We start from the raw sequence: 12,662 nt of genomic DNA, 5'->3' as shown, positions 1-12,662 counted from the left end.
AATCTACCAAGCGTGAAACTACCACAAATCAGCATCGATAAATAAATGAAACCCAAAACGAAGAGAAATTACAATTAATAACCGAGTCAAACTCAAAACGAGCAGAAATTAACATAAGTTGGGCGCACCCCTATGCCTTCCCAAGGCCAGAACAAAATCTACACTTTACTGAAAAAAATATAAATGTTTTACTTTTATAAATTTAATAAATCAAATAATATTAAAATTTTGATTACTAAATATCATTATATGTATATTAAACTGACAATGCAAATTCTTTTGTATTTTTTCAGTAAAGTGAAAATTTTGTTCTGGCCTTGGGAAGGCATAGTTTTGCGCCCAACTTATGTTAACTTCTGCTCGTTTTGAGTTTGACTCGGTTAATTATTGTAATTTCTCTTCGTTTTGGGTTTCATTTATCTATCGATGCTGATTTGGGGTAGTTTCACGCTTGGTAGATTATTTGATTTTATTTTTGCTCATTTTTTTTAATGGAGTTCTTTACTTTTCTTTGAAAAACTTTGTTTTGTGGAAAAAGTATTTTAAATTAATTTCTGATCGTTTTATATTGACATAGTTTTTTCAAGGAAAAAGAAAATAATACTTTAAATTTTTTCGTTTTTTAAGACTTTATAGTTTGGCCTGCTATTTGTATGCTGGAGAAAAATTTTCAGCAATTTTTAACAACATACACCCTTTTAAAAATCTTGACACAAATAGCACCGTTTAATTTAGTTTCATACCTCCTCTAGCTGAGCTGAAATGGAAAACTTGATACCATTCGCAAAAAAATCTGTTTACTTTCTTTGATAGCTTGGATACACTTACGCTATTTTGATTTGGTTAAATTTTAAGAGCAGAAATGGGAGGGTTGGCATGGGAGGGTGGGCGTGGGAGGCTGGGCGTGGGAGGGTGGGAGTGGAAGGGGGATTAGTTGCCCTCAAATCACTTTCGACTATTAAAAAGGACATCAGCCTTTTCTATTTTCAATCGAATGAGCCCTTTTCGAAGTTCCCACGACAACTCTTTCGATATGAAGTGCCCCGGTCTAAACAACAACAACAACAAAAAATAATATATTATACCCGTTTCGATCTTTTGTATAAAAATGTCAAGCCTTCCAATCACTTTCGACTATTAAAATGGCACTAGGCCTTTCGATTTCCAATCGAACGAGCCCTTTTGGAAACGACAACGCTTTCTATAAACGCCTTATATGCCCCCAGGGCATAAAATGAAACCCTTGTCCTAGGGTCTGTTAGGGTGGATGCATCCTCTAAGACCGAATTTCCAGAATTTTCAACTACGTTAAACGACATGACTATTACAAAATTCCTATTTGATGTGTTTGGGGACATAGTTGGCGTAATAGGGGTGTTAGTCACCTTCCAATCACTTTCGACTATTAAAAAGGGCACAAGCCACTCCAATTTCCAATTGAATGAGCACTTTTCGAAGTTTCTACGACAACTTCTTCGATACGAAGTGCCCTGCTGCTCTAAAGGAAAAAATTAATAAATAATACATTGTGCCAACACCGTTCTTATATGCCCCTAGGGCATAACTTAAAACCCTTGCCCTGAGGGTTGTGGGGGAGCGTCCTCCTCTTTACTTAGTCCCCGTTTCTTGTCTCGTTCTCGAGTGTCCCCGTTCTTTGCTTAGGCAGCGCGATCGTGCTGCCTATGATTTATACAACAACTTTCTGTATAAACCTTATATGCCCCCAGGGCATAACTTACAACCCTTGCACTGAGGGCTCTGAGGAGGTTATCATCCTAAAAGACCTAATTTTTAGAACGTTTAACTACGTTGAACAAAATGGATATCTCAAAATTTTGATTGGATGTGTTTTGGAAAATGGTGGGCGTGAGAGAGGCATTAGTCGCTATCCAATCACTTTCAACTATTAAAAAAGGCTCTAGCCCTTTCAATTTCCAATTGAATGAGCCCTTCTGAAGTTTCTACAACGATACTTTCAGTAAAAACTTTTATATGCCCTAGGGCATAACTTACAGCCCTTGCCCTGAGGGCTGTGGGGGGAGGGATTGTCATCCTTACATACGTAATTTCCACAACTTTCAACTACGTTGAATAAAATGGATGTCTAAAAATTTTGATTGGATGTGTTTGGCGAAAAGGTGGGCGTAAGAGGGGGGTTAGTTGCCCTCAAATCACTTTCGACTATTAAAAAGGGTACTATCCCTTTGAATTTCAAATCGAGCCCTTTTTCAAGTTTCTACGACAAAGATTTCAATAAAAACTTTAAATACCCCCAGGGCAGAACTTATAATACTTGCCCTGAGGGTTGTGGGGGAGTGTCCTCCTCAAAAATATATTTTCTATCTGGAAATCAACTACGCTGAACAAAATGGCTATCTCAAAATTTGTATTGGATGTGTCTGGGGGAATGATGGGCGTCGGGGGTGGGGGGTGGCTAGTTGCCCTCCAATCACTTTCGACTATTAAAAAGGGCACCAGTCCTTTGAATTTCCAATCGAATGAGTTTTTTGAAGTTTCTACAACAACACCTTCTTTAAAAACCTTATATGCCCCCAGGGCGTAACTTAAAACCCTTGCCCTGAGGACTGTGGGGGAGTTTCCTCCTCAAAATATATATTTTCTATCGGGAAATCAACTACGCTTAACAAAATGGCTATCTCAAAATTGTTCTTGGATGTGTTTTGCGGAATGATGGGCGTGGGGGGGCTAGTTGCCCTCCAATCACTTTCGACTATTAAAAAGGGCACTAGCCCTTTGAATTTCCAATCCAATGAGCCTGTTTTGAAGTTTCTACGACAACGCCTTCTATAAAAACCTTATATGCCCACAGGGCATAACTTAAAACCCTTGCCCTGAAGGTTTTGGGGGAGTGTCCGCCTCAAAAACATATTTTCTATCTGGACATCAACTACGCTGAACAAAATGGCTATCTCAAAATTTTGATTGAATGTGTTTGGGGGAGTGATTGGCGTGGGGGGAGGGGCTAGTTGCCCTCCAATCACTTTTGACTATTAAAAAGGGCACTAGAACTCTCAATTTCCAATCGAATGAGCCCCTTTTGAAGTTTCTACGACGACCCCTTCCATATGAAGTGCCCTGCTCTAAAGGAAAAAATAATAAATAGTACATTGTGCCAACATTGTTCTTATATGCCCTCAGGGCATAACTTAAAACCCTTGCCCCGAGTGTTGTGGGAGTGTCCTCCTAAAACATATTTTCTATCTGGAAATCAACTACGCTCAACAAAATGGCTATCTCAAAATTTTGATTGGTTGTGTTTGGGGGAATGATGGGCGTGGGGGGGGGCACTAGTTTCCCTCCAATCACTTTCGACTATTAAAAAGGGCACTAGCCACTCCATTTTCTAATCGAATGAGCCCTTTTCGAAGTTTTTAGGACAACTCCTTCGATACGAAGTTCCCGGGTGGAGAAAAAAAACACATTGTGCCCACATCGTTCTTTACTTAGGCAGCGCTAGCGCGCCAGAAATAATTTTGTTCGCTTTAAGTTTTAAGTTCGCTCTTTACTTCCCTTAGGAAAACTTTTTTTTTCAATTAATAAAATAAAGCCTCATCCTTTACAGCCTCAAAGGGAAAGATATGATATGTTGTCAGCGACTATTTCTGCAATTAGGTCCAAGGCCCTCCCTTTGAAGAGCTGTCTCTACTTGTACCATCTCTACTATCCAAGCGAAAACCCTAAACATGCGATATACGGTACATTAAATCACCTTAATTACCGCATTAAAAACCGAAAGAAATGATTTGAAAGACGCTGTATATCTTTTTAGAGTGAAATTTGTGTTGATCCATTTCTTAATTCTCTACTATACACTTAACGAGAAGGATTTTTTTAAAGAATATACAAAAAGGAAAAAGCCTATGGATTTTTCTTATTTGGAATAGTAAGAGACGAACCTCAGAGAATCAGGCACCTAACTAAGTCCAACAAGTATCAACGTTTGTTCTTTGCTGCGTTTCAGCTATCTCTACAGCCATGATCCCCATTTATAATTGACTATACTGATTTTTTATATAATCACTTACTATGGGCTAGAGTTTGTTCTTCAATATAATTTTGTTAAGACCCAAAAAAAAATACTGCATTTTATACAACTATATATACATGCTTCTTATAATGTTAAATATACTATTTTGATGTTCGTATACAAGATGATGTGTATAAAACTAGCTACTCCAGTGTTATAGAAAATCAAGTTTTTCGGGAAAAATTGGTTTTATTTAAAAAATAATTTTTATTAATTACAAATGGTTTTTAAATCCATGAATTTTCTTTCCAATGAACTATTAAACAGTTCTCTATGATGTTCCAGTGCCCCGCCAGCTGCAGAGGAAAAAAAAACAGAAAAAAGATGCATTCGATGTAGAATATTGTGGTTTTAGCCACTTTTCTTGTTTTTCAAGCCAATAGATTTTCCTTGTTGAAGCCAAGGACCTGTAAGTTTCCTATTTAGGGGACTCGGAAAAGTTGATTCTTATAATGTACTTTGTGTTTCGATCTGACTCTATTTTCTGGAGTTATTGGCTATTTTATTCTTGACTATGGGATGTGATCGTTTCATATTAGGCTGCTAGCTACCACTGCAGCACGGATAGCAGTGTTATGGGTGCACGTGAAGTAGTTTGAACTTCTTTTTTTGTAGCAGCCCCTTTCAATAAACTTAAATTTACCAGCTCCATTTAACACATTAAAATTTAAATTTGTTGATTATATATTACTTTTTTTGGTTGTTGTTGTCATTGTCAAAGTGACATGATTCAATCTCAAATTCAGTTTTGAAAAAAGAAGGAAAAAACAGACCTTTGTTAGATGATGCGAAAATTTATACCTTAAATTAATTCACAAGTTCTAGTATAGCCAAATTTAATTTTTTCTCCTTCAAATACAGAAAAAAACACACAAAATAAAAAAATCCAAAACTAATTTGCATTTTTCTGTACAGCCACATACTACGTAAGTTTCTAAACGGGAGCAAAAGAAAATTGGACGGAATTCCTACAAACCGATGTAAGATTACGTTGAAGATTGGTTTTGATCAATTTGCACGTCCCAAGACAAACCAGCAGAGATATAAATTCTCAGGCGACAACGTTCATCAACATTTCTGATGGCTTTAATCTTAAGATGAAGTTTGGAAGACGTAAAAGAGACCTTGAAAAAATTACAACCCTTTAATTAACTAGGTTTTTAAATGAGGTATAGGAGAGTAAATTGAACTAGTTGATTGAACGTTTTCCGTTTAATAGCTTGATTTATGAAAACTACTTTCGAAAAAATATCATATTACTCTTTTGAAATTACTACTGCCGAAGTGAAGGGCAGATAATCAGGAAAACGTGCTTGTAGTTCAATTCAAGTTTCACATCGATTGAGTTTTTTCTCTATTATTATTATAAGTCAAAACATTACGATAGCCAGTGTATGTTAGGTTTGTTTAGAATTGCCTTTCATATTTTTTATAATCCTTTTTTTTACTTCTAGTCTCAAAAAAAATTTCAAGTTACCTTGTGCTTTTTTCTTCACTATATATTTTCATTATGTGTTCAGAAATGTGTGTTGATTGTCTAGCCACCACTAGAAACCAAATGTTTATCTTAAGGGCCCGCAATTTTTACCCATATTGGACAGTGAGAGGTTAAGGGGAAAAGCCGAGCAAAACTGAAAACTGGGACAAAATGTCCGACCGATGCAGATATTTCAGAATTCTCCTGACTGGAGAATTCTGAGAGTACAAAAGTTATATCCTTAAGATCTCAAACTGTCATACTGGTACACAAAACCTTATTTCAACTACGACTGAACGAAAAGTGTTTATATTCACATTCACAGAAAGATTCACGTTTTATTGTGCGACTTAATTTTCGAAAAGCAAATTATGAACTAAATAACAACTGAACAAGGTAAATGGAAGGTTTGAGTTCCATTTCTTAGGGTAAGATCCAGAACTCAATTAGTATTACTGATAATGAAATATTTGATGTCATTTTAATCCTAAGATGACAAATAAGAAAAAATAATAGGCAATTTGTTTTGCTATAAGTGTAGAATTGGTAGCAATGTTGAGTCCTTTTATAAATTACTCGCTTATCCCATCGCACGTTTTTGCTATCTTAAAAGAAAGAAAATTCAAGAGAAATCTCCCCGAGAAAATTACACCGTGGAAACACCCCTTGCAGAAAACCCCCTTTCCGAAAAAAAATTCCTCCCGCAGAAGATTCCCCCCTTCCCCGCGAAAAATTTAACCACGAATTACTAACAATCCTATTTTTGGATTTAAAAATATTCGAAAAAATCCCCGAGAAAATTCCCCCCACAGACCATTCTCCTCGCAGAGAATATCCCTGTGGAAAATTCACCCTCCCCCCTCCGGGTGGAGTTCATCCCACCTTCCTCAGCATAAGACTCCCCCTGACAATTTCCTTCATTGGGGAATCAAGTTAATAAACCGGACAATTTCTTAAATCAAAAAACACGAAAAAAACAATAATTTCCTAAATCCAAAAATCTTGATAAATACGGGCATGACTTTTTTTTTTCAAACGTCTTGCTTTTCACAATGGACTTAATCCCAGGCTGAATAAACTTGTCATTTGCCCTACATTTACATAATATACCTAATTGATTCATTTTCATTACATATGCAAATAGTCGGAAAAAGATATGCGAACCAAATTCATTTTAATACATAAAATCCCCCATCTCTTGCGATTCTCCCCCGTGGAAAATTTCCCCAATTCAAACATTTAAAATAACGATAGTATTTTTACATTTGAAAATTATTGCTATTCAACAATAGTAAATTCAGTGAGTTTATTGAAAAAGTAATTTTGTAATTCCAGAAGTATGGTAGATGACGCATAATTGAATATAAAAAATAAGAATGATTCTAAAGGAATAAACTGTCGATTATTTGTTTTGAGGGGTCTCTAATTTCAGTCATCACGAAATGTATTAAGAGGGCCTTGGCGATGTTGAATTTTTAGCTAAAACTTTCGCAGGATTGTATTCAACAACTTCTTAAAGTATCTTGGCGATCAAATGAGCAGTGTAGGCCAGTAATGCACAAAGGGCAGAGAGACAGACACGCATACATATAATATATATATATATATATATATATATATATATATATATATATATATATATATATATATATATATATATATATATATATATATATATATATATATATATATATATATATATATATATATATATATATATATATATATATATATAATATACAAATATGTATGGCACCAGAAGGCCAGTGGCTCCGCTGCCGGTCTCCGGCACGGATACTCGGCATGCTTTTATATATTGATTCTCAATGTCGCTTGTCTCCTAAACGAGACTTTTGTCTCAGTGACTCAGCAGGTTGACTTACATCATCCTTGACTTAACGCATTTTTATGCAACCTTTGACATAGTTGTTTGGGTCTCGCAATATTTCTTTCAAGAGGTCCATTAGGTTACGAGAGATCCCATAGTTTAAAGAATGTGCAAGGCGTTCTTCAAGAGCTTTATCTGGTCGAAGAAGTACATTTGGCCATTTGAAGGTGGTTCAAAATCACCTTCAGGGGTTTGTGATGAATGAGCCGCTAAATTGATTTGGTGATAAATTTGTCCAGCTACTTTGAAGCTGAAATCATTACGACTATTGATGGTTCGACCATCCCTTACGTTGAATGAAGCTAAAGCAAAACACGAGTTCAAGATTCGGATTTGTTTGTGGAACTCTAAAGAACAAGTGACGTCCTATAAAAGGCCAAACCATTTCATTTGGGAATTGTGAAGGTGGCAGCGCAATTCGACCAAGCAAGCAGCAACCTCCAAATGAACCACCTTTGTTGGCTGCTCTTTCCTCTCGAAAATGGAGGACTCCATAGTAAATCCACACGACCCTGAAGGGTCCCAATGAATTTTAATTAACACTTGTGTGGTTTAGTGCATCATTATAGGTTTATGCTGGGTTTTGTGCCACAGTTTGTTGGCGTCTAATATTGTGATGGCGTTGTTCTTCTAACATTTTGATACTCGCTTTCGCGTGTCTGTTAGCCGCACAATTCTTTGTCCTTCACTTTCATTTTGAGACATTTTGATTATCGGTGTCGCTTGTCAAACTTCCTGCCGTTTGTCTTCTAACCCCATATTATGAAACTGCTGAAAACATCTTTTGCCAATAATTACACTTTGTATTTTATACTTAATTATGTTTCTTGTGTAATTTTACATGCGTCATAAACACTACAACGATACAACCAGTCCTGAGGCAAAATGACGTATTTATGCTCTTGAAATGTGTTCATAAATATGACGTCACTCATATGATTTGTTTCCCAAAATTAAGGCTCTCACAGATTTTTTTTTCAATTCGTGACCGATATAAATCGTTTTTTTAATCCAGAAAATCCCAGGATTTTCCAAGCAAAAAAATGGAGCCTTTTCCGCGAAAAACGACAGCGAAAATCACAACGAGTCAAAAACGAAAGTGAAGAATAAAGAAACATGCGGTTAGAAGATATGCGACAACGACAAGCACAATGAATAAAAAAGGAAAGTGATTACTATGCAAATGCGTAACTAGAGAATTAAATATTTACAAGCCAACCGCAAAAGTGAAGAACAAAGAAATTCACGGATACAAGACATGCGACAACCAGGATCAAAATGAATCAAAAACGAAATTGAAAAACAATGAAATATGTTTTTGAACGTGAAAAAAATGAAGATGAAGATCAAAGAGTTTTGCGGTTAGAAGACAAGCGACAGCAAGAATCAGAACGTGTCAAAAATCAAAGTGAAGAAAAAAGAATTGTGCGGCTAGAAGACAGGCGAAAGCGAGTATTATAACGTGTTGAATATGAAAGCAAAGAACAAAGAATTGTGCGGTTAGAAAACAAGCGAAAGTAAGAATAAGAACGAGTTAAAAATTAAAGTTAAGAAGAAAGAAGTATTACGTTAGAAGAACACCGTCATTGTAACTTTTGAGGCCAACAAGCTGTGGTACAAAACCCAGTACAAACCTATGAAGATGCCGTAAACTGCGTAAGTGTTAGTTACAAGTCATTAGGACCCTATAAAGTTGTATGTATTCACTGTGGAGCCCTCCAGTTTCCTGAGGAGAGAGTAGCAAACAAAGTTGATTCATTTTGAGATTGCTGCTCACTTTGTCGAGTTGCATTGCCACCTCCATAGTTTCCAAATGAATTGGTTTGCTTTTTTAAGGATGTCACTTGCTCTCTAAAGAGTCCTATAAACAAATCCGAAACTTGAACTCATGTTTTGCTTCATTGGATAAAATTGATATTATCTGGCACTCCAGGCTAAAGTTAAAAATAAATAGTTAATAACCTTTCATCATAATTGAGAATTCGAGCACACCCTTAGTTTGCTTAAAATTGCATTACTTAAAACGTGGCCTGATATATGAAACGTGGTTTATCTTCTCCGAGTTGCCACTTAACAGTTCGCTGAGAAACACCCTATATTTAATGTAAAATATAGCTTTTATATTTGCATTGCATGCGTTTTATTATATTCTTACTCTTATAGCATACAAACAGACCCAGATCCAAAAGGAGGAACAAGTTTATTGAAAGTCAAAGAATTATCTCAGGAAATCGGTGGAAACTATAGCTGTAATGTTGGGTCGCTAGGATCAAATAGTGTTTTTGTTCATGTTTTAGAAAGTAAGTATGTTTAATATGAAACAAATAAAATTTCTTAGCGTATTCTCTTTTAAGTCTAAATATTTTTTCTTTTAATAATTCACTCTATTTAATCACTATTGTAAAACAGTTTGACCTCAGTTCTTCCCCTTGACCTTAAAAAATGAATCCAATAAGGAGGGAATATAGAATTGATAACCCCGTCCCCCACCAAAAAAAACTGGCTGATATAATACTTTTGCATTGGTTTTCATATAAAAGATATCTCACAGGTAAGAAGAAAAATAAAACGAAAATACAAAGAGTGACAAAATTATGTACAAATAAAAAAAAAACATTTTTATGGCTCCTCAGGGCTCACGACTAGGTAAAACTTAATGTTCCATGTCTCCACTAAACGCTCCGTGGCCAATTTATTAAAATAATGAAAAACAGGGGTGGGGGAGGCGTTCACGAAAAAATGGTACAAGCCGAAGCACGTTATATTGCTTATACTATCCCTTTGCTATCTTTTTAAACTATATTCTGTAAAATTTAAACATTATAAGAGAAAATAAAAACTAAATAAGTTGAACTGGATAACAATTTGGGTTTTTTATTACGCTTTTAATATTTGTTCTCTTTTTAAGGCTACTCTTATTACAGAATAGTACAGTGGTGTCAATCCTCAAAAAACTAGGGGGGGAGGGGGTAAAATGAACTTTTCAACATATAGCAGGCAAAATGTCTAGAAAGAATACCCAGCCCTCTTTCCCAATTGACGATATGGGAAAACTGATAAGAGTATAGTCTGAATAAGAGACAAACAAGAACCATAATTGACGGGAAAAAATTTACCCAGGAAGGTCACATGCTAGCTACACTAAAATGCTCAAAAATGGGGGGAGTTGTAAATAAACCTGAATAAGCTGAAAGGTATTATAATACTTAATTTGTAATTTATACTGCCCCTTCAATAATTTTTTTAAACTTCGTTCTCATCAAAGCTAATCCTACAGATTTAACTTTAGACTGAAATAAAATGACCTGAATAAGAAACTGATAAAAATTCAAATTGAAAGATATACAATTTAATGATTAATCAGTAAAGTTTAACATAATATTAATTATAACATAATACTTTATAACATAAAATATAACATAAATTATAAAATATAACATAATTATAACATAAAACATAACATAATATACAGGATGGTACATAAGTCATTGTGCTTCTTCATTTTTTTTTCTTTTTAAGTAAGAGTGAATTAATATTAATCTATTATGACATTGGTTAAAGATTATACTTTTATTGGATTTAATTTACATTTCTGAAACAAAATTCAAAATTAACTTATTGAAAAAAGACGCTTCATTTTGACATGGTAGTGACTAATGTGCCGCCCTGCATTTGTGTATTAAAATGTTCGTTAAGATTGATAGATTATATTTGAGGCTTACGCCGCAAAGGCTCATTGCCTCCAAAGATAAGAACTGTGTTTCACTGGTATGTACAACATACTACTTAAAATGTGAGGTAAGAACACGCTGTGTAGCAATATCTAAGATTTTCACCATTTTGGGGCTTTTAGTGATACAACTGAGAAAGTTATTTGATTCAAATTTGTCAATTCTAGATCTATAAAAAAAAAATTACTACACTGAGGGTATTCTTGTTAAATCTAAGTACTTCTCTTTTCTGCACAATCTCAACATTTGATTTCTTGAGTAATAGCCCGTTAAGATGCATAGGGAAACCGATGAGAAAAAGGTACGTCAACTTCAGATACCTTGGATTTTTTTTGTTGTTGTATGAGCACCATCTGTTTAACAATTAAATAGATAATGCACTTGGATATGCCAATGCACTAGTTAGAGATATAGAAATTCGTCCAAAATATAATATCAAGGCTGTAAAAGAAATCCTGAGTCCCTAATGACTTGATATTATGAAAAATAAATCAACGAAAATCTTCCGTAAGTGAACAATATAGAAAATATTGAGATATTTTGGGTAAGACTTCCGCCAAGCTGTTATCAGCGCACTTAAATAAAAAAAAAACATTTTTTAAAACAAAAGCAGAGTGACACTAATATAAACAAAGATTATACTGTATATTAAATCTGACTTGACATTTAAAAAAAATTAAGATCAAAGAAATCTATAGCGAGTAGACAATATATTGTGTCAGTCAATCTACTATGATTTTCGCGAAGCCGTCATCAGAAAAACAAAAATGACGATTCTTTTTCTAAAAATGAAGCCAAGAGTAACGCTAAAACAAACAGAAATTACATCATATGAGCACTGGCTTTGCATTATGCATAAAAAAGACAACGAAAACAAATAGAGATCTATAGCCAGTGAACAATAAGCTTTCATTGGTCAGTCTGCCATGACCTCCACCAAGCCCTCATCAGCGCAATTAAAAAAAGCTATTTTTTTCTAAAGATGAAGCCAAGAGCAACGCTAAGTAAACGGAAGTTATATTTTATGAGCATTGGCTTGACATTATGCAAAAACCCACAAAAAACACAAACAAAAAAAAAAAAAACACAACAAAAATCAATAGAAGCCAGTGAACAATATACTTTCATTGATCAGTCTGCCATGACCTCCACGAAGCCATCATCAGCACAATTAAAAAAAAAACATCTTTCTGAAAATGAAGACAAGAGTAACATCACACCAAACAGAAATTATATTATATATGAGCACTGGCTTGATACTATACAAAAAAAGAAAAGAAATTCGATGAAAATCTTCTGCAAGGGAACGATATACTTTCATCAGCCAGTGCGCCAAGACTCCGGAAAGCCTTCGTCAGCACAATAAAATAAATAAAAAAGTTTTTAAGAAAGTAAAGAGTGATACTAAAATAAATAGTCCACTTTTTCTGTCTACTGAACCCTCTACTCTTTATGATAGTGTTTGAAATTGCCGTACCTGGAATAAGAGGAGAGCTGTTATTGGTATGGTTTTTTAGT

The 12,662-nt window shown here is 34.8% G+C and overlaps 1 protein-coding gene across 2 annotated transcripts in view; it reads left to right on the top strand.

Annotated features, from left to right (window-relative positions):
- The window catches only part of LOC148954267 (limbic system-associated membrane protein-like), a 423,287-nt gene that overhangs the window by 408,758 nt on the left and 1,867 nt on the right, over positions 1 to 12,662 (top strand). For both annotated transcript variants that reach the window (XM_089086138.1, XM_089086139.1), the window contains exon 5: positions 9,577 to 9,713. In XM_089086138.1, the coding sequence (XP_088942264.1) occupies positions 9,577 to 9,713 (137 nt within the window). The remainder of the gene's footprint in view (positions 1 to 9,576; positions 9,714 to 12,662) is intronic.

Source organism: Artemia sp. Qi Xiang Cuo, chromosome 3, assembly GCF_049724085.1.
Source record: "Artemia sp. Qi Xiang Cuo chromosome 3, ASM4972408v1, whole genome shotgun sequence".
Lineage (NCBI taxonomy): Eukaryota > Metazoa > Arthropoda > Branchiopoda > Anostraca > Artemiidae > Artemia > Artemia sp. Qi Xiang Cuo.
The sequence above is the reverse complement of the archived record's forward strand: the minus strand, read 5'-3'. Positions and strand labels throughout refer to the sequence as shown.